At 46.0% G+C, this 22,037-nt stretch overlaps 1 protein-coding gene across 2 annotated transcripts in view; it reads left to right on the top strand.

The window, feature by feature from the left end:
* The window catches only part of LOC127905968 (leucine-rich repeat-containing protein 4B-like), a 41,870-nt gene extending 20,899 nt beyond the window's left edge, over positions 1-20,971 (top strand). For both annotated transcript variants that reach the window (XM_052519162.1, XM_052519163.1), the window contains 2 exons: positions 7,861-8,367; positions 10,683-20,971. In XM_052519162.1, the coding sequence (XP_052375122.1) occupies positions 8,122-8,367; positions 10,683-12,632 (2,196 nt within the window). In that variant the 5' untranslated portion in view covers positions 7,861-8,121 and the 3' untranslated portion in view covers positions 12,633-20,971. The remainder of the gene's footprint in view (positions 1-7,860; positions 8,368-10,682) is intronic.
* The last annotated feature ends 1,066 nt before the right edge of the window (positions 20,972-22,037 follow it).

Raw genomic sequence — 22,037 nt, 5'->3', positions numbered from 1 at the left:
TGGTCGAAGTATTTTGTGTTTATCTTTATGTATTGGGTCAGGCCAGGGTGTGGCATGGGGTTTTTGTATTGTGGTGTGTTTTGTCTTGGGGTTTTGGTGTGTATATATTGGGATTGTAGCTAGTGGGGTGATCTAGCAAAGTCTATGGCTGTCTGGAGTGGTTCTCAATCAGAGGCAGGTATTTATCGTTGTCTCTGATTGGGAACCATATTTAGGCAGCCATATTCTTTGAGTTTGTTGTGGGTGATTGTCCTTAGTGTCTTTGTTCCTGTCTCTGTGTTAGTTGACAAGTATAGGCTGTTTCGGTTTTCGTTACGTTTATTGTTTTGTAGTGTTTGTGTTATTTCGTGTTTATGTTTGTTTGATTAAACATGGATCGCAATCTACACGCTGCGTTTTGGTCCGACTCTCCTTCACCACACCTAGAAAACCGTTACAGGGGATTTGTTTTTCAGAACATTAAATGCAAATTTAAATGATTCTTTCCCCCTGTGAGATTGGCACTGAAAGACAATATTTAAATGAAACTGTCATGGGGATGATGTATATGATGATGTCACAGCATATAATGTGGAGTTATGCTTCTAAGAGATTTGCCTCAAAGTTTCACGCAAACGCAGGGAGGTACCAAAACTGAGGTAGCCTGGGTATATATCAGTCTGTTTGCGCTAACATCCCACTCCTTGCCATTCCTTGTCTTGCCAAAAATGCTTTTGGCATGACAAGGAGTGTCGTTTTATTTGTATTTAACATTGTGAGAAGCTTGCCATATAAGGGTCCAGTGTTATGTGCATAGTGACTACTGGTTCTGGTCTAGAGCTGTGACTGTCCCAGTACCCTACTGGTTCTGGTCTAGAGCTGTGACTGTCCCAGTACCCTACTGGTTCTGGTCTAGAACTGTGACTGTCCCGGTATCCTACTGGTTCTGGTCTAGAACTGTGACTGTCCCAGTACCCTACTGGTTCTGGTCTAGAGCTGTGACTGTCCCAGTACCCTACTGGTTCTGGTCTAGAACTGTGACTGTCCCGGTATCCTACTGGTTCTGGTCTAATCAAATCAAATCAAATCAAATTTATTTATATAGCCCTTCGTACATCAGCTGATATCTCAAAGTGCTGTACAGAAACCCAGCCTAAAACCCCAGACAGCAAGCAATGAAGGTGTAGAAGCACGGTGGCTAGGAAAAACTCCTTAGAAAGGCCAAAACCTAGGAAGAAACCTAGAGAGGAACCAGGCTATGTGGGGTGGCCAGTCCTCTTCTGGCTGTGCCGGGTGGAGATTATAACAGAACATGGCCAAGATGTTCAAATGTTCATAAATGACCAGCATGGTCGAATAATAACAAGGCAGAACAGTTGAAACTGGAGCAGCAGCACAGTCAGGTGGACCGGGGACAGCAAGGAGTCATCATGTCAGGTAGTCCTGGGGCACGGTCCTAGGGCTCAGGTCCTCCGAGAGAGAGAAAGAAAGAGAGAATTAGAGAGAGCATATGTGGGGTGGCCCTACTGGTTCTGGTCTAGAGCTGTGTGTGACGGTCCCAGTACCCTACTGGTTCTGGTCTAGAGCTGTGATGGTCCCAGTATCCTACTGGTTCTGGTCGAGAACTGTGACTGTCCCGGTATCCTACTGGTTCTGGTCTAGAACTGTGACTGTCCCAGTACCTTACTGGTTTTGGTCTAGAGTTGTGACTGTCCCAGTACCCTACTGGTTCTGGTCTAGAGCTGTGAGTGACTGTCCCAGTACCCTACTGGTTTTGGTCTAGAGCTGTGTGTGACGGTCCCAGTATCCTACTGGTGCTGGTCTAGAGCTGTGACTGTCCCAGTACCCTACTGGTTCTGGTCTAGAGCTGTGATGGTCCCAGTATCCTACTGGTTCTGGTCTAGAGCTGTGAGTGTCCCAGTACCCTACTGGTTCTGATCTAGAGCTGTGACTGTCCCAGTATCCTACTGGTTCTGGTCTAGAACTGTGACTGTCCCAGTACCCTACTGCTTCTGGTCTCAAGCTGTGACTGTCCCAGTACCCTACTGGTTTAGGTCTAGATCTGTGATGGTCCCACTATCCTACTGGATCTGGTCTAGAGTTGTGACTGTCCCAGTACCCTACTGGTTTTGGTCTAGAGTTGTGACTGTCCTAGTACCCTACTGGTTCTGGTCTAGAGCTGTGACTGTCCCAGTATCCTACTGGTTCTGGTCTAGAACTGTGAGTGTCCCAGTATCCTACTGGTTCTGATCTAGAGCTGTGACTGTCCCAGTACCATACTGGTTCTGATCTAGAGCTGTGACTGTCTGGGTATCCTACTGGTTCTGGTCTAGAACTGTGACTGTCCTGGTACCCTACTGGTTCTGGTCTAGAACTGTGACTGTCCCGGTATCCTACTGGTTCTGGTCTAGAACTGTGACTGTCCCAGTACCCTACTGGTTTTGGTCTAGAGCTGTGTGTGATGGTCCCAGTACCTTACTGGTTCTGTTCTAGAGCTGTGAGTGACTGTCCCAGTACCCTACTGGTTCTGGTCTAGAGCTGTGATGGTCCTAGTATCCTACTGGTTCTGGTCGAGGACTGTGACTGTCCCGGTATCCTACTGGTTCTGGTCTAGAACTGTGACTGTCCCAGTACCTTACTGGTTTTGGTCTAGAGTTGTGACTGTCCCAGTACCCTACTGGTTCTGGTCTAGAGCTGTGAGTGACTGTCCCAGTACCCTACTGGTTTTGGTCTAGAGCTGTGTGTGACGGTCCCAGTACCCTACTGGTGCTGGTCTAGAGCTGTGACTGTCCCAGTACCCTACTGGTTCTGGTCTAGAGCTGTGATGGTCCCAGTATCCTACTGGTTCTGGTCTAGAGCTGTGAGTGTCCCAGTACCCTACTGGTTCTGATCTAGAGCTGTGACTGTCCCAGTATCCTACTGGTTCTGGTCTAGAACTGTGACTGTCCCAGTACCCTACTGCTTCTGGTCTCAAGCTGTGACTGTCCCAGTACCCTACTGGTTTTCTAGATCTGTGATGGTCCCACTATCCTACTGGATCTGGTCTAGAGTTGTGACTGTCCCAGTACCCTACTGGTTTTGGTCTAGAGTTGTGACTGTCCTAGTACCCTACTGGTTCTGGTCTAGAGCTGTGACTGTCCCAGTATCCTACTGGTTCTGGTCTCTGTGAGTGTCCCAGTATCCTACTGGTTCTGATCTAGAGCTGTGACTGTCCCAGTACCATACTGGTTCTGATCTAGAGCTGTGACTGGCTGGGTATCCTACTGGTTCTGGTCTAGAACTGTGACTGTCCTGGTACCCTACTGGTTCTGGTCTAGATCTGTGACTGTCCCGGTATCCTACTGGTTCTGGTCTAGAACTGTGACTGTCCCAGTACCCTACTGGTTTTGGTCTAGAGCTGTGTGTGACGGTCCCAGTACCTTACTGGTTCTGGTCTAGAGCTGTGAGTGGCTGTCCCAGGACCCTACTGGTTCTGGTCTAGAGCTGTGAGTGACTGTCCCAGTACTTTACTGGTTTTGGTCTAGAGTTGTGACTGTCCCAGCACCCTACTGGTTCTGGTCTAGAGCTGTGAGTGACTGTCCCAGTACCCTACTGGTTCTGTTCTAGAGCTGTGTGTGTGACGGTCCCAGTACCCTACTGTTTCTGGTCTAGAACTGTGACTGTCCCAGGACCCTACTGGTTCTGGTCTAGAGCTGTGATGGTCCCAGTATCCTACTGGTTCTGGTCTAGAGCTGTGACTGTCCCAGTACCCTACTGGTTCTGATCTAGAGCTGTGACTGTCCCGGTACCCTACTGGTTCTGGTCTAGAACTGTGACTGTCCCGGTATCCTACTGGTTCTGGTCTAGAACTGTGACTGTCCCAGTATCCTACTGGATCTGGTCTAGAGTTGTGACTGTCCTAGTAGTCTACTGGTTCTGGTCTAGAGCTGTGTGTGACTGTCCCAGGACCCTACTGGTTTTGGTCTAGAACTGTGACTGTCCCAGTACCCTACTGGTTCTGGTCTAGAGCTGTGAGTGACTGTCCCAGGACCCTACTGGTTCTGGTCTAGAGCTGTGTGTGATGGTCCCAGTACCCTACTGGTTCTGGTCTAGAGCTGTGACTGTCCCAGTACCATACTGGTTCTGGTCTAGAACTGTGACTGTCCCAGTACCCTACTGGGTCTGGTCTAGAGCTGTGTGTGACGGTCCCAGTACCCCACTGGTTCTGGTCTAGAGCTGTGACGGTCCCAGTATCCTACTGGTTCTGGTCTAGAACTGTGAGTGTCCCAGTATCTTACTGGTTCTGGTCTAGAGCTGTGACTGTCCCAGTACCCTACTGGTTGTTATCTAGAGCTGTGACTGTCCGGGTATCCTACTGGTTCTGGTCTAGAACTGTGACTGTCCTGGTACCCTACTGGTTCTGGTCTAGAACTGTGACTCTCCCAGTACCCTACTGGTTTTGGTCTAGAGCTGTGTGTAACAGTCCCAGTACCCTCCTGGTTCTGGTCTAGATCTGTGACTGTCCCAGTACCCTACTGGTTCTGGTCTAGAGCTGTGATGGTCCCAGTACCCTACTGGTTCTGATCTAGAGCTGTGAATGTCCCGGTATCCTACTGGTTCTGGTCTAGAACTGTGACTGTCTCGGTACCCTACTGCTTCTGGTCTCAAGCTGTGACTGTCCGAGTACCCTACTGGTTCTGGTCTAGAGCTGTGATGGTCTCAGTACCCTACTGGTTTTGGTCTAGAGCTGTGTGTGACGGTCCCAGTACCCTACTGGTGCTGGTCTAGAGCTGTGACTGTCCCAGTACCCTACTGGTTCTGGTCTAGAGCTGTAACTGTCCCAGTACCCTACTGGTTCTGGTCTAGAGCTGTGACTGTCCCGGTATCCTACTGGTTCTGGTCTAGAACTGTGAGTGTCCCAGTATCTTACTGGTTCTGGTCTAGAGCCGTGACTGTCCCAGTACCCTACTGGTTGTTATCTAGAGCTGTGACTGTCCGGGTATCCTACTGGTTCTGGTCTAGAACTGTGACTGTCCTGGTACCCTACTGGTTCTGGTCTAGAGCTGTGACTGTCCCAGTACCCTACTGGTTCTGGTCTAGAGCTGTAACTGTCCCAGTACCCTACTGGTTCTGGTCTAGAGCTGTGACTGACGGGTCCAGTACACAGTATCTGTTCTAGAGCTGTGACGGTCCCAGCAGCAGCAGGTCAGGACCGGACCTGTGTCCTGTTCACTTCTATCACACAGAGATGGTGCTGGATATGATTTATCACTGTGTCCTTGTTTGTGTTTTAATGTCATTGCACTCTGCGTACAAATTATTGATCAATCTCACCCCTGTTTTGCTCCCTCTTTCTTTCTCCTTCTCTCTTTCCCTACTCATCTACCGTTCAGTGAGAGAAATCTCTTCTGTGCACCCATATCCATCTTTTTAAATGAATTCTTCTGTATTGTCTTTCCCCTCCATCTCTCCATTACTCTCTCTGTTTTATATGCATCTCTGTGTTGTTGTTCCCCTCCCTCCATCTCTGTCTACTTTATATTCATCTCTCTATTGAGTCTTTCCTCCCTCCCTCCCTCCCTCCCTCCCTCCCTCCCTCCCTCCCTCCCCCTCCCTCCCTCCCTCCCTCCCTCCTCCCTCTATCTCTATCTATCTATCTATCTATCTATCTATCTATCTATCTATCTATCTATCTATCTATCTATCTATCTATCTATCTATCTAGTCTTCTCCCCCCTCTCTCTGAGGTTATTCATATTAATGCCTCTCTCTCTCTCTCTATTTTTCCCTCCTACTTTTTAGTCTTTATTTTTTCTTACTCCATCTTTTCCTCTCTCTACGACCATTCACTTTTTCATTCCCTCAACTATTTCTCTCTCTCCTCTGCTTCTGTCCCTCTATAGCATCCCTCTCACTCCCTCTACTCCATCCATCTATCTTTATCTCCCTCTCTTCCTCCCTCTATCCCCAATCTCGCTCTCGCTCTCGCTCTCGCTCTCTCTTGCCTTCTCTCCCTCTCTCTCCAATATCTTGTTCTTTCTCTACCCCTCTCTCTCATCTCTCTCTCTGTTTCACTATCTCTCTCTCCCACTTTGCCCAACCTCTTGTTCTTTCTTTCTCTCTCTCCCTCTCTCTTCTCTCTCTTTCGCTCTGTCACTTCCCCCCCCCTCCTTCACTCTCCCATTGCCTCTCTGCAACTGTTCAGTTTTCATCTATTACTGTAGTGTTGATAATTCCCTTCTCTTCCTTCAGCTGTACAGTCATCTATCAGATTAATAATCCCTCTCTCTCCCTTCAGCTGTACAGTCATCTATCAGATTAATAATTCCTCTCTCTCCCTTTCTCTCTCAATCTCTCCTCTTGTTTTTTTCCCTGAGCAAAGTGTGAATGCCAAGTGTGTGAAATGTATTTGAGTGTCAGAGTCCCATCATTACAGCCATCATCATTAATAATAGTGGACTGTATGCCCTTATTTAAGGTTATTTAGGTCTAAATGACCTGCAGAGGGAGAGCAATTCTCCTTCGCTGGCTCCAGGAGCCTGGGTAGAGTTAACCATCTATCAGTGTTAAGGAAGACTGCACCCTTCACTACCATTCTGTGGCCCCTAGAGCATGTAATACAGAGCCAGTATGGAAATAGAATTAGTACTGTCAATCCAATACCCGTGCAATGCTAATAGAGAGAGGATTTGGGTTGAAGTCACAACTCAGTGTTTGGACACTGGGATTTAAAGACATGCTCTCGAACTTTAGCGACTACTAAGTATTTTTTAAATCTCCTGCTTTGGGCTTGATGTGTAGTTCATATATGCATAATATATGAGCAGAATTACTGTCTTACCTCAATTAGCGACGAAATCCCTAGTGAAATCCCTAGTTTGAAGGCTGTACTGCGCCATTTCCCTACATTTTCCCCCTTGTGGGCCAGCCCTCTAGCAATTCGAGTTCTTTAAAAAATAAAAAATATATATATTTTTTTTTTACCTTTATTTAACTAGGCAAGTCAGTTAAGAACAAATTCTTATTTTCAATGACGGCCTAGGAACAGTGGGTTAACTGCCTGTTCAGGGGCAGAATAACAGATTCGTACCTTGTCAGCTCGGGGGTTTGAATTTGCAACCTTCCGGTTACTAGCCCAACGCTCTAACCACTAGGCTACCCTGCCGCCCCTAACCAATGAGCTTCAGCCCCTCGCCATTTGAGTGACAGCTAGCAAGAGGCGCACACAAAGAGAGAGAGAGAGAGAGCGCAATGACATGGTGCACATATCTACTCAAACAGTATGTGACGTAGTACGCAATTTTCGGGGACCACTTTTGGATCGTGAGCTTTACTTTCAGAACTACTGGCTAAAAAGTATACAAAAGTACCAGAGAATCTCTTTAAAAAAATATTATTGGTATTGTACTGTCGTCCTGAGAAATGTTGTCTTGAACGCGTGAGTGCATATACTGTAGAACCAATTAATGAATAACATAGTCATGAGTGTTAGGATTACAATATTACTTTTCATTCCAAGGGCGGACAGTAACCTGAAATGCATGATCCAGAGTTGCAATATTGTAAATATGTCTATTGTTTGAGGACACTGCTGTTCACTACAGTGATTTGCTGTAAAACTTGACCTTCACTAATGAGCAATGACACACACCTTTTAAGGCTTCTCAAGTTATGCACAGGATCCACAGTCCTTTCAGAATAACTCATACCTGGATATTGACTTTTCCATCAGTTCTGCTCCGTGTAAATGTTTCTAAACAATTGGAGGAGCATAATATACTGTACTATTTCTAATGTCTGTGTTCTCTCTCTCTCTCTCTCTCTCTCTCTCTCTCTCTCTCTCTCTCTCTCTCTCTCTCTCTCTCTCTCTCTCTCTCTCCTCTCTCTCTCTCTCTCTCACAGTAACTCGTGGATTCTTCTCAAAGGCCCCACTCAAATCCCTAGACGACAGAAAAAAAGGAGTAACATCTGTTTATGCACATATTTCTGTTAAACCCCCCTGGAAAAAACAGAGATAGACGGAAGATAAAACACCTTTAAAAATGAAACATTAAAAGGAACAAATTGCCACTGGAGAAACTAAGCAAAGTCAACCTGGTTGAGGAATCCATCATCTTGGGATCAACATCTTCGGAGAAAGGGCAGGGTCATGTCCCAGTTGCCATGCGCATCACCACGGTGACCTGCCTTCCCTGCCCCTCTCCCCTCCTCCTCCTATTGGTCCAGCTGCTACTGCGGCTCCTCCTCTCTGGGCCAGAATTTGTAGAGGCCGCCTCCCCCTGCCCCACCCATTGCAGCTGCTCCAATCAGGCCAGTCGAGTCATCTGTACAAGACAGAGTCTGGATGGGGTGCCTGAGAGCATATCTGTCAACACACGATACCTCAACCTGCAGGAGAATTCAATAGAGGTAAATATGGACTGTACTGAGCATTATCCACTATGTTAATTTCTTTTGTTTGACTGTGTGTGTGTGTCTGTGTGTTTGTGTGCGTGCATGCCCATGCATGAGTGTGTGCGTGTGCGTGTACTGTATGTTGGTAAGCATTATGTAAATGCCTGTTTTTATATACTTGTTTCAATGTAATTACCTGTCATTCACTCATAATTACCATGGAATAGTGCCTATGTTCTACAAGTGTTCCCCAACCGTTTTGCAATTGAAATGGAGGTTATGTTAATATGTAAATCAAACAGTAACACAGCAAACAGCAAAGAAACAGGAACACATGTGTTAGCAGATTGTATGTCAGAACCCCAAGGTAGTTGTTGTGGTTTTACAGCTGCACTGGGACACTCCATTTAACCCCAGCTTCCCAATGTGAACGTCCTCAGCATGTCAGCCGTGTAATAGAATACATATTCCCGCTGTTTTCAGTTTATGTATTTAGGAACTTTGCGCTCAGAAATGTGCTGCACTCCAGAAATGTCTAGACAACTTCACAGACACGAGGTTGCTGAATACGCTAAATCCATTTGTGAATTTGGATACAGAGTGTTTTAGGCTAATGCTCATTTAGTTTTGGCAAAGTTTGTGGCAAATCAGTAAAGTGACCGCAGAGAGAGGAAGTGGACAGCCATTCTACCCCACTCAGAAAGTGGACAGCCATTCTATCCCACTCAGAAAGTGGACAGCCATTCTATCCCACTCAGAAAGTGGACAGCCATTCTATCCCACTCAGAAAGTGGACAGCCATTCTATCCCACTCAGAAAGTGGACAGCCATTCTATCCCACTCAGAAAGTGGACAGCCATTCTATCCCACTCAGAAAGTGGACAGCCATTCTATCCCACTCAGAAAGTGGACAGCCATTCTATCCCACTCAGAAAGTGGACAGCCATTCTATCCCACTCAGAAAGTGGACAGCCATTCTATCCCACTCAGAAAGTGGACAGCCATTCTATCCCATTCAGAAAGTGGACAGCCATTCTATCCCACTCAGAAAGTGGACAGCCATTCTATCCCACTCAGAAAGTGGACAGCCATTCTATCCCACTCAGAAAGTGGACAGCCATTCTATCCCACTCAGAAAGTGGACAGCCATTCTATCCCACTCAGAAAGTGGACAGCCATTCTATCCCACTCAGAAAGTGGACAGCCATTCTATCCCACTCAGAAAGTGGACAGCCATTCTATCCCACTCAGAAAGTGGACAGCCATTCTATCCCACTCAGAAAGTGGACAGCCATTCTATCCCACTCAGAAAGTGGACAGCCATTCTATCCCACTCAGAAAGTGGACAGCCATTCTATCCCACTCAGAAAGACAGATGATTGAACTGTACATGATGGCTACAGAAGGAAAAGGGAACATCAACTCTCATGGTTTGGTCTTACGAGTTACAGAGATGCAGCTTCTTAAAATATGAAATAAAGAAATAATAACATTATTCATTCCACTTCCCTCTTAGCCAACGGATTCTGATTGGATTTGTTGTATCCCGAAGCCCCACTTGAAATGATTAAAAATCTAAAAATATTGTAACACCTGGAGGCATCCTAGATTCTCTGGTTTATTTTTTCTCTTCTCTCCCCCAAGTACCCTGAGAGTAAAGCTTTGACAGCTCCCACTCCCCTCTTAAACACCCCCACCCTCCCTATCACCCTCCCCCTCCTGCTCCACATAAGGAGGATGCAGTGGCCTGGCTCCAGGAGCTTCTCACTGCCTCCCTCACTGAGAGCATTGCCCACACATATCTCACACAGCCATAGATGACTTGCCTAGTTAAATAAAGGTTAAATCATTTAAAAAAATAGATTTAAAGGGATTTTAGTCCTGCTCACTAGCTGTGTGTCTGATGCCTGGCCAAATGAGCTCTGTTTGGACAGCCCAGATCCAGGGGCCCACCCAGTCCAAGTGCACCAGAAAACATCTTCTCTATGAGAAAAACAACCATGTCTGTTCATTTACCAAAACGGATACACCACAATTAATCATTTCAGCCTCTGTGTTCATAATTTTTTTGAAGTGTTGTGAATTTTAATTTGGCTCATATCAGTGATTTGAAGTTTTTGTTTTCTCTCGCTGTAAGATTTGAGTTGATGTTCATGGTTATAAAACATTATGGTAATGTTCCGATAGTGTCCCTACATTCACACCTGTGCTATTGCTTTCACACTCTACCCAGCTGTCACAGCCACTGGAGCTGCACCCTGTTTACACAGTCTAGTCAGTCTTCATGTTGTGAGATATTAACATTCTCCCTCTCCCTCTCTCCCCACCAGGTTATCAAGTCAGACACCTTCAAGCACTTGAGGCACCTTGAGATCCTGCAGCTGTCTAAGAACAAAATCAGTCAGATTGAGGTGGGAGCATTCAATGGCCTGCCCAACCTCAATACGCTGGAGCTGTTCGACAACCGCCTCACCCTGGTCCCCTCACAGGCCTTCGAGTACCTCAGCAAGCTGCGGGAGCTGTGGTTACGGAACAACCCCATCGAGACGCTGCCGGGCTACGCCTTCCACCGCGTGCCCTCGCTGCGCCGGCTGGACCTGGGAGAGCTCAAGAAGCTGGACTACATCTCAGACGCCGCCTTCGTGGGCCTGGTCAACCTGCGCTACCTGAACCTGGGCATGTGTGGTCTGAAGGACATCCCCAACCTGACGGCCCTGGTGCGTCTGGAGGAGCTGGAGCTGTCTGGGAACCGTCTGGAGATCATCCGGCCTGGCTCCTTCCAGGGCCTGGTGTCTCTCCGTAAGCTGTGGCTCATGCACTCGCAAGTGAAGGTCATCGAGCGCAACGCCTTCGACGACCTGAAGAACCTGGAGGAGCTCAACCTTTCCCACAACTCCCTGCACTCGCTGCCCCATGACCTCTTCACCCCACTGCACCAGCTGGAGCGGGTGCACCTCAACCACAACCCCTGGGTGTGCAACTGTGACGTGCTGTGGCTCAGCTGGTGGCTGAAGGAGACGGTGCCCAGTAACACTACGTGCTGCGCCCGCTGCCACGCTCCCCCTGGCCTGAAGGGCAGGTACATCGGGGAGCTGGACCAGAGTCACTTCACCTGCTACGCTCCCGTCATCGTGGAGCCGCCCACCGACCTCAACGTTACCGAGGGCATGGCTGCAGAGCTGAAGTGTCGCACGGGCACCACCATGACCTCGGTCAACTGGCTCACGCCCAACGGCACCCTGATGACCCACGGCTCCTACCGGGTACGGATCTCCGTGCTGCACGATGGTACCCTCAACTTTACCAACGTCACGCTGAGGGACACGGGTCAGTACACCTGCATGGTGACCAACTCGGCTGGCAACACCACGGCAACCGCCGTGCTTAATGTCACTGCCGCCGACGTTGGCGTCAGCTACTTCACTACTGTCACCGTGGAGACGGTGGAGCCCAACGAGGGCCCGACAGTCTACGCAGGCGTCATGAACAGCCACAACGAGTCATACGTCATTACCCCGTCTGGCCACCAGTGGAGGGGGGGGCTCCCTACCACCGCCTCCTCCCTGTCAGCCTGGTCCTTGTCCTCATCCCGGGCCACCCGGCCCACCTTTACTGTGCCCATCACTGCCGAGACGGGCTATTCTGGCCTTGATGACGTGATGAAGACCACCAAGATCATCATAGGCTGCTTTGTGGCCATTACCTTCATGGCAGCCGTGATGCTGGTGGTCTTCTACAAGCTGAGGAAGCAGCACCAGCTGCACAAGCACCACGGCCCCGCCCGCGCCATCGAGATCATCAACGTGGAGGACGAGATTGGCGCCGGTGCTGGTGGACGCGGGAGTGGCATCTCAGGGGGCGGCACCGTCTCTCGGGATGGAGGCGGAGGGGGAGGAGTAGGAGGAGGGCAGAGCCTGAGGATGCATCACCCGGAGATGGTCAACCTACCCAACCTGGCCAGACAGGAGCACCTCAACCACTACTACAAGGCCCACCACTTCAACAACAACATGATGGGCCTGGGCATGGGCCTCAACAACAACAACAACCCCTCCCTCTCCCCCTGTTCCCAGAGCACCCCCAACTCCTGTGCACAGGGACCCACCTCCACCAGCGGTGGCACCCCCACGGGTGGCTTGCTGCCCTCCCCTGTGCCCCTGCCCCAGCTGGGCATCCACAGCTCTCTGAAGGGGCTCATGGGGAAAGGCCAGAACCCTCAGATCGAGCCTCTGCTCTTCAAGAGTGGCTCCAAGGAGAATGTGCAAGAGACTCAGATCTGAGAGAGAGAGATGGAAAAAGAGAGAGAGATGAAGAGACAGAAAACAGGGAGGGAGGGAGGGAGGGAGAGAGAGAGAGAGAGAGAGAGAGAGAGAGAGAGAGAGAGAGAGAGAGAGAGAGAGAGAGAGAGAGAGAGAGAGAGAGAGAGAGAGAGAGAGAGAGAGAGAGAGAGAGAGAGAGAGAGAGAGAGAGAGAGAGAGAGAGAGAGAGAGAGAGAGAGAGAGAGAGAGAGAGAGAGAGAGAGAGAGAGGAGTCTGATTGTACTATCCCCATGGCCATATTTGGATAGAAAGTGTTGGCTGGCAGAATATGAAATATTACATAGACATTGCTTTGTATGGTTAGTAGAGAGAGAAGAGAGAGAGAGAGAGAGAGAGAGAGAGAGACCTCACACCTCTACTGTGTCTGCTCAACACCCGTCCAAGCATTAACATCTTCTGAGACACTCCAAGACAGACACACACAGCCCGACACAAGGACAGGAACATTCTATCAGCTAACACATACACAGTGCATTATGAGATTGACAACTATGTGCCAAACTTGTGCATGTCTGTGCCAAAGTAAAAGCCCTCGCAATCTATATATCCATCCGCAGCATTCCCAGACTGAATCAGGTGACCAGGTTCAATACTCAGACACAATAAGAATCACCACGGTTATAACTAAATACAGATCACCTCGTATATTACCGGATACAATCCAAGTCACCATGTATATATAGAGATAAGATCTGCGTCACGATGTTGAAGTAGGCGGATAAGTGTTTGGGACTGTGTCAGAGCAGTACAGGGCTTCCCAGACGCACTCTGTGGAACAGGACAGAAAGTAAACCATTGAGCAGAACACAGTTTAGTGTCGGACAACAAGCAATGTAATAGGAAGAGGAAACAACATCAACAACGGTTGTGTTTTACTTAGTGGGCTCAATCTCACTTTCTCCCCTCTTTCACACCTGACTGGCTACTCTCTTTAAAGGAGAGGAAGGTATATGGAGTGAATCGTCGTAAAAAAAATAATGTAATAGCAAAAAGGACTACGAAAGATACAAATAAACTGTGAAAGTACATATTATATATAAATATATTTTCATTCGAAGAAATAAATTATGAAGAATCTTTACCAAGTTTCTGACTAAATAGCCACAGCTTCTGAAGAATATATGAACTGCTGTCATAGCGGTCATCACTATGAAAACTTTGTTTGGCTAGCAACAAGATGGCCGACATTCTGTGCTGGAGAAGGACATATTGTAGTGGAGGCTGTGGATGAGCAAGAGCTAAAATTGGAAACGGGCACAGTGTTTGATTGAATTTATTTTGGCTTCAATTTTTGTAGCATCACAAAGCGTTCCCTCTCAAGACACATAAACAGGGTCGTTGGAGAAGGGGGACCTTTACTCTCCATTTAATGAGAACATATGAAATATGATTACAAAACTTCACCCTTTGATACAAACTATATGGATATTGTAATGATGATAATGATGATAATTATAATAATTCAGTAAATGCTTATCAACCGTATACTGTAGATAGCTCTTAAAAGCAGATATAGGGTTAGCATTTTCTCTGATTCAAGTGGTAATATCTAAAATTGCAATGTGATCGGTTTCAACTTCATGCATTCAGTATATCTGTATGCAATATATCATGATATTGAGAACAAATTATTATTATAATTATCATCATTATTACTATTATTATTACTATTGATTATTATTGTTATTATTATCATACACTGAGTGCACAAAACATTAGGAACACCTTCCTAATATTGTGTTGAACCCCATTTTGCCCTCAGAACAGCCTCAATTGGTCGGGGAATGGACTGCAAGGTGTTAAAAGCGTTCCACAGGGATGCTGGCCTATGTTGACTCCAATGCATCCCACAGTTGTCAAGTTGGCTGGATGTCCTTTGGGTGGTGGACCATTCTTGATACACACAGGAAACTGTTGAGCTTGAAAAACCCGGCAGTGTTGCAGCTATTGACACACTCCAACCTGTGCGCCTGGCACCTACTACCATACCCCGTTCAAATTCACCCTCTGAATGGCACACATACTCAATCCATGCCTCAATTGTCTCGATGCTTAAAAACCTGTCTTTAACCTGTCTCCTCCTCTTCATCTACACTGATTGAAGTGGATTTAACAGGTGACATCAATAAGGGATCATAGTCTTCACATGGTCAGTCTATGTCATGGAAAGAGCAGGTGTTCCTAATGTTTTGTACAGTCAGTGTATAGGTGGCAGAGCAGTCTAGTACATCCTTATGAAAGTTATGTTTATAATTGATTCAGTGGGGAATGATTTGATTACACATGGAACGATGACGATCCTTTCAACCACCATATTGACTCCAACAACAGGGGATGGACTGTGTTCCACCAAACACCAACCTGCAGAAACAGGAAATACATGGTCCTCAAAATGGCTGCTCCCACGTGGCATCCTCACAGCCCATGCCTCCTCAGAAACTCCTCTGTTTTGTACAACAACACCAGTCTCAGCCGATCAGGACCCCTCATTTTATTCTGTTGTATAAAAGACAGGACATGAACCTTTGACGAAGACTGCTCGTTTGCAGAGGATTATATCAGAACTCAGTGTTCTCCTGTGTGAATGGAATTCATGGCAGCAGGGAACTAAAGGAGGACAGCATTTTGAAGCATTTGAAAGGTAAGAGAAACCTATTCAATGAAAGAGACAGAAAGCCTAGATGAATCATATGGTGATGGGTGATTTTTGTTTTTTAAGGAAAAGGACAAATAAATGAAAAATATAGAAACGTATAGATCTCTTAAAAAAAAGCTATTATAAGTGTTTTTTCATTTTGTTTTTTTATCTAGTTTGATTATTTCCTTTTTATCTTTTTTAAAATTCAAGTGTTATCTCAATTGTAATATTGTTATTGTTATTATAATTTGCTAATTACACTGGTTAATATTCTGAAAGATGTTCTGTCAGCAGAAGTCACATTGAAAAATTAAAATATCTGGCACACAAAATGGCGGTTGAACTCTGTGAAACTTGGTGGCATTAGTTTTTTTGTGTTTTAATTGAAACATCACTGTTTGTGTGTATCCCTTTGGCTAATACAGCTGTGCTTGAGTTGAGACACACAGAATGTGAAATAGCCGGCGAGGGGTCTTTTCCTGCACAAGGAGGACAGGATAGATACTGCTTTGATTTACAAGCTTGCTCACACTCTCTCTCACTCTGTGATTTTCAGAATGTCATAGCTATCAGTGCTCCGAGTGTGATTTCGCTAAGTCAACACCCTGTTTCCATGACTACCTACCCTCAGAATAATGCGCCAAACAGCGTCACAGCTTGCACCTCATATGGTGCCCGATGCCCCCTGTTAATCATGTTCCTTGAAGACAACATATCCCTCTACAAGCCGGCCAGTGTTCTTCCAACAGTAGCACATCACCTTTCACAGTGTGCCCATATCCTAACACAATGTCCCTACAGGTTCCTGCCACCAGGTTTCCCTGGCAACTGTTGCAGCTGCGACAGTCCTCATCATAGCATCTTGATTTGGGTTTCTGATGCAAATAGGAGGGAGCAGACAGTATAGAAGGCTATTAACATATCCATGGTCCTCACAATAGATATTTATATTTTTTCACGGCGCTTACGCAAGTGATTTACACATTCATGTTGCTCATGGAAATAATGAACATATTCCATTGGCTTATTCCAGTGACTTACATCCTGTATCTATATCATCAAAACACACTTTTGATTTACTAATGCAGTGATTTACATCGTCTATATCACTTCTACATGTCAGTTGCATATTCCTACACCAGTGCTGAACGTATTCATGTCCCTTGCACTTGTGATTAACACTCATATCCCATGCACCAGTTATTAACATGTTTATTTTCCCAACACCAGGGATCTTTAATCCCCTCACTAGTTATTTACATATTCGTGTGTGTGTGTGTGTGTTCAGTGGTTCTGACAACAACTATTCCCCCAGTACTCTGGATGTGACTCCCTGCCTGTCTTGTCACCTCAGAAAGCATTATGAAGCCTTATGAAGCTCGTATGAAGTGTCACAGAGAAGAGCCAAGCTAGAAAGGCTTAGTGGCAGAACAAGTTAGGCCAGTGCCCCACAGTCCCAGTAACATCACTGCAGTGACTGAGTCACACAGCACTGAACACACACTTAACACTAATGGAAACGCTGTGTTTACTGTGCAGGAAGAGACCCGCTCGCTCAACCATTCAGGGAATAAGTCAAGTATGTATGTGTGTGTGTGCACGTTCAGTTACGGTACCTACAGTAGTATTTTCGATTACTATGGCAACTTAATATTGTTTCCATTATTTAGAATGCAGCTATATCCGTGTGTGTGCATGCGCCTGCTAGGTGAGTGTATGTAATGTGTGGGTTGTGTAAGGAGGATGCAGAGAGAGGGAGGGAGGGAGCCAGTCAGACCTCCATTTGAAATCCCCAGTTTAAAGCAGTTCTCTGTCTGTTTCCCTCTGCTCCAGGCTGGTTTATGATCCTCTCACTGACACTTTTAGTAAAAACGGGATTTCTAGTTAAGCAGGGTTCCCCCCTCTCCCCTCTGCCTATTGGGATAAGCCCAAGAGATCAAAGGTCCGCTCTATCACGGCCAGTCTCTTCAGCATTCCACTGGCCTCTGCCTCTCTCAACTCGTAGTCAATCTGAGGTTACGAGCTTGTGGTCAAGTCGCGTGTCACACTGCCCTAGTTATCCTCACTGTTAAACCAGCCAATCAAGGCTATAGTGTTTCCTAATTGGACAGGGGCCGATGGCCTCGGTTATCTTGACATGTTTGTCTGTTCTAGCTCAGGTCCTGGTCTAATGAGACAATATTAATCAGGCTTTTGATATATTTAGGATGTGATCTTAATTGGTAGAACCTGCTGTGTTCTGATCAGAGCAGCTTTTTTATGTCACCTTTATTTAACCAGGTAGGCCAGTTGAGAACAAGTTCTCATTTACAACTGTGACCTGGCCAAGATAAAGCAAAGCAGTGCGACACAAAGAGCTAAAGAGTTGGGAGGGGATCTTTGTGTTTTTAGAAAGTCATGTTTCAGGGGCCTTATTTGAGCTTGAGGTGAGTGTAGCCGATGTGAAATGGCTAGCTAGTTAGCGGTGGTGCGCGCTAGTGGCGTTTCAATCGGTGACGTCACTTACTGTTACATGAGCATAGCCTTGTTCAGGTGAGACAACACCTTTAGGGAACCAGCCAGGTCCACCATTGGAGCTGGTCCCATATGTGGGTGGTGAACAGATGTAAGCCATAGAATTAGTAAGTTGTTGTTATCTTCCCTCGTAGAGTTTAATTTAATTCTGTCACCCAACCATTTAAAACTAGTTGTGAAACGACAGTGGAGCCGCTACATTATTGATACTCATAGTGTCAATGATGCATACGCTCCAGCGCCAAATGCAAATGCTCCTCCCAGTTGTCAAGGCCAGAAGTGTCAAACCGCTGTAATTTATAAGCATTATTATTGCTATCATATTTTTTAACGGCCATCAGATGGCCTATGAATACAGACCCAGAGAAACCGTGCGGCTTCTATAGTCACACATCATGATAATGATGATGAGGATGATGGTGACTGAGACGGTGGATCTGTGTGTCTGTAGTCTCCTAGTTTAACTTTACGTCATTGTCAGACTAGTAGTCAGTGGGTGATTTTATTACTATGACGCCAGTCGGCCTTTAGATGGGTTTTAAGCACGTCTACTTCTACGAGGATGGTGTTTAGATGCTCTCTTGGTTATTCTGCTTGTGCGTGTGGTGCTGGCTCAGTATTTCCTGTCCATATTATCCCTGTGAGGTTTTGTGGAGGTTGAGATCAGATGCTCATGGACGTCAGCCTCTAATTGTGGGGTCCAGCATAATGGATCTGGGCCATCCGTGTGATTTGTACAAGAGCCTGCAGCCACTTATCAAACAGGCCTCCCTGTTGCCTACACACATACGTAGGAGCGCACATACGTACGTGTGCACACATACACACGCACAAGCACATATAGGCATGAGCGCACACACATTTGCGGATTGACTGACATTGACTGACTAATTGATTGTGAATGATTGATTGAAAGGGGCTTTCTTAATGATGTGTGTCTTTGTGCGGTGGGCTTAACACAAACCTCTCGCCAGCTCCCAGCAGGGCTGCGGTTCAGAGGCTGGGGCTTTGTGTTCTGTGAAGGTGTCCTTAATTTGAGAACAGAGAGACATTAACATATGACTTATTTCATTGTTTCCGTGGCAACCGTGTCCTCTGTCACAAGATGTCCGTTTTGGTTGACTTGGGCGGCTGACATGAGTGTTAGCGTGCCGTGACGCCGGGGAGATTAGCGGTATCTCATCGTGGATGACTTCATCTTCTGTCGATGACTGTCCTGTGCTAGAGGTCAGGCAACCTCAGGTGGAGAGGTTCATAAGAGGGGAAGTTTTATTTTTAGCAACCAAATCTACTATTATTTAGATTTCACTTGTTTTTGAGAAACTTACCCCAACTAGTGATTCACTTCCTCATCCCTGTAAGGGGGCTCTGAAAAAACATGAACAAATTCTCCTAAAACACCCATGTACGTTCTTTTAGGAATGGCAAAGCTCTCAGTATATAACATCTAAAGACCTGCATCGCTATTTTGAGAGCTTATCCGTTTCCGCAAACTGGACCCTTCTATAACTTGCCATTTACATCAAAAATAGAGATTTGCTTGCAAAAAAGCTAAATTCTCCTTTAACATGGAGCAGCCATCACTGTTACTCCAACACTCTAATGGGACATGCTGAAAAGCCTCTAATTGTGGGGTCCAGCATAATGGATCTGGTCATCAGGCTAGGTCTTCCTGAGCACACCGTAGCTGTGGTATTCAGCTGGGACACTGTTCTTCATGTCTTTGAACACCCTGTTCTGAGAAGGAACATTATGGAACACTTCATTCTGAAGGTTCTAGAACATTAAGATCCTTGTTTTTGAAAGTTCTAGATTAGAGAAATTGACTCCTCTAATCCAAAGTGTTCCAGACTTGATAATTGATAATTGACTTGATAAACCGCTTATGACAGATGTTCTAGAACACTCTGACGTTCCCTACATTGCTCGTGAACCTTCCATGTTTATCAGGGATGTGTTGTGGAGTTGTTGGAATCATATCGGAATGTCCTGAACCATCGGCGACTATTAAAGGATGTGCTGAGCCAGCAGCTGTGCTCCTCTCCTCTCAGAGGACAAGCTCGCAGTCAAGTCTCCCAACAGCAACACACATTCACCCCCTCTGCTACTCTGCTCTCCTCTCCTCCACAGCAACACAGCCTACAGATTTACAGTTTATGGGCGCCTTGGCTCGCCATCATATTCACACTCTACTATGTCTGATGTTTGTTTGAAGCTGGGCGGCGGCCATAGCGCACATTACAAAGCTTTGAAGTGCAAATGGCGGTCTGCTCCGCTGCACCCTATGGAGGGCCAGTGTAGAATAACCACGGTGTGAGAGGAATACGCAGCCAGGGGATCATGTGTTGATAGTTGTTTCCTTGTGTGGGGATAGAGCGGCGCCAGCAACCCAGTGTGATGCAGGGTCAAGTTCAATCCAGACGCCAACACTGGTGGTCAGAACCTCCCTAGTCAGCCAGGCAGCAGAGTAGAGCTGGAGGAGGAGTCAGGGCTCTGAGGGCTGACCTGACTAAGTTGCTTAAAAGCGTTTGCTAAATGACATAGAATTGTTCTATTATATTACCTCCAGAATCAATGCAATGAGCCAACTTGAAAGGGAGAAGCAGAGTAGCAGTAAACATTCATCAATATGAAATCAAGTTTAATGGGGCAACCCTCAGTTCAAACAAAGCACCTCCCCGCCATTGTTTCGGTAAAAGGCTGAGGGATTGGGCAATGTAACCACTCTCAAATTCATAGGCAATGTAACCACTCTCAAATTCATAGGCAATGTAACCACTCTCAAATTCATAGGCAATGTAACCACTCTCAAATTCATAGGCAATGTAACCACTCTCAAATTCATAGGCAATGTAACCACTCTCAAATTCATAGGCAATGTAACCACTCTCAAATTCATAGGCAATGTAACCACTCTCAAATTCATAGGCAATGTAACCACTCTCAAATTCATAGGCAATGTAACCATTCTCAAATTCATAGGCAATGTAACCACTCTCAAATTCATAGGCAATGTAACCACTCTCAAATTCATAGGCAATGTAACCACTCTCAAATTCATAGGCAATGTAACCACTCTCAAATTCATAGGCAATGTAACCACTCTCAAATTCATAGGCAATGTAACCACTCTCAAATTCATAGGCAATGTAACAATGTAATCACTCTCAAATTCATAGGCAATGTAACCACTCTCAAATTCATAGGCAATGTAACCACTCTCAAGTTCATAGGCAATGTAACCACTCTCAAATTCATAGGCAATGTAACCACTCTCAAATTCATAGGCAATGTAACCACTCTCAAATTCATAGGCAATGTAACCACTCTCAAATTCATAGGCAATGTAACCACTCTCAAATTCATAGGCAATGTAACCACTCTCAAATTCATAGGCAATGTAACCACTCTCAAATTCATAGGCAATGTAACCACTCTCAAATTCATAGGCAATGTAACCACTCTCAAGTTCATAGGCAATGTAACCACTCTCAAATTCATAGGCAATGTAACCACTCTCAAATTCATAGGCAATGTAACCACTCTCAAATTCATAGGCAATGTAACCACTCTCAAGTTCATAGGCAATGTAACCACTCTCAAATTCATAGGCAATGTAACCACTCTCAAGTTCATAGACAGAGCTATGGATGCAAGTACTGACCATCCATGATATCAACACTCTAGCTCTAACTATGTTTTAAGGCTATACAGTGTTTGTTTACATTTACTTTGTTTACAAACATTGGAGTAAAACAAGCTAATAGTTTGGAGTTGAACTAAGCCCAAGAGGCATTTAGATTCTTCAAGAATCAATGCGTATATTGAATGAATACATCTATTTATGCTCATGGACACATCATCAGTGATGCAACCTGAGGTCATTTGGTGTTTGGGGTCTTTCAACATGAATTTATAAGGCCCTTTAACTGGAGATATTATATTTGTCTTTTAACTTTTACATGTTTTAAAACCTTGTTGTCTCCCCCTGTCAGTTTTGGAGGTGTGCTGTTGTCCTCATTGGTGCTGATGTATTTATTCAGGCGGGTCTCCTTCAACCTCCGTCTCTGACACCCCCCCTTTGATACTTTATTTTTACCCCACTCCACACCATCAGCCACCAGCTGGCAGAGTGTGGCTTCTAATGCGCTCAAACCCTGGTGTTACTTAACACGTTTCCCTCGTGTTTACCATACATTTACCTCACAGGAGGT

This window comes from Oncorhynchus keta, chromosome 5 (genome assembly GCF_023373465.1).
Source record: "Oncorhynchus keta strain PuntledgeMale-10-30-2019 chromosome 5, Oket_V2, whole genome shotgun sequence".
Classification (NCBI taxonomy): domain Eukaryota; kingdom Metazoa; phylum Chordata; class Actinopteri; order Salmoniformes; family Salmonidae; genus Oncorhynchus; species Oncorhynchus keta.
The sequence above is the reverse complement of the archived record's forward strand: the minus strand, read 5'-3'. Positions and strand labels throughout refer to the sequence as shown.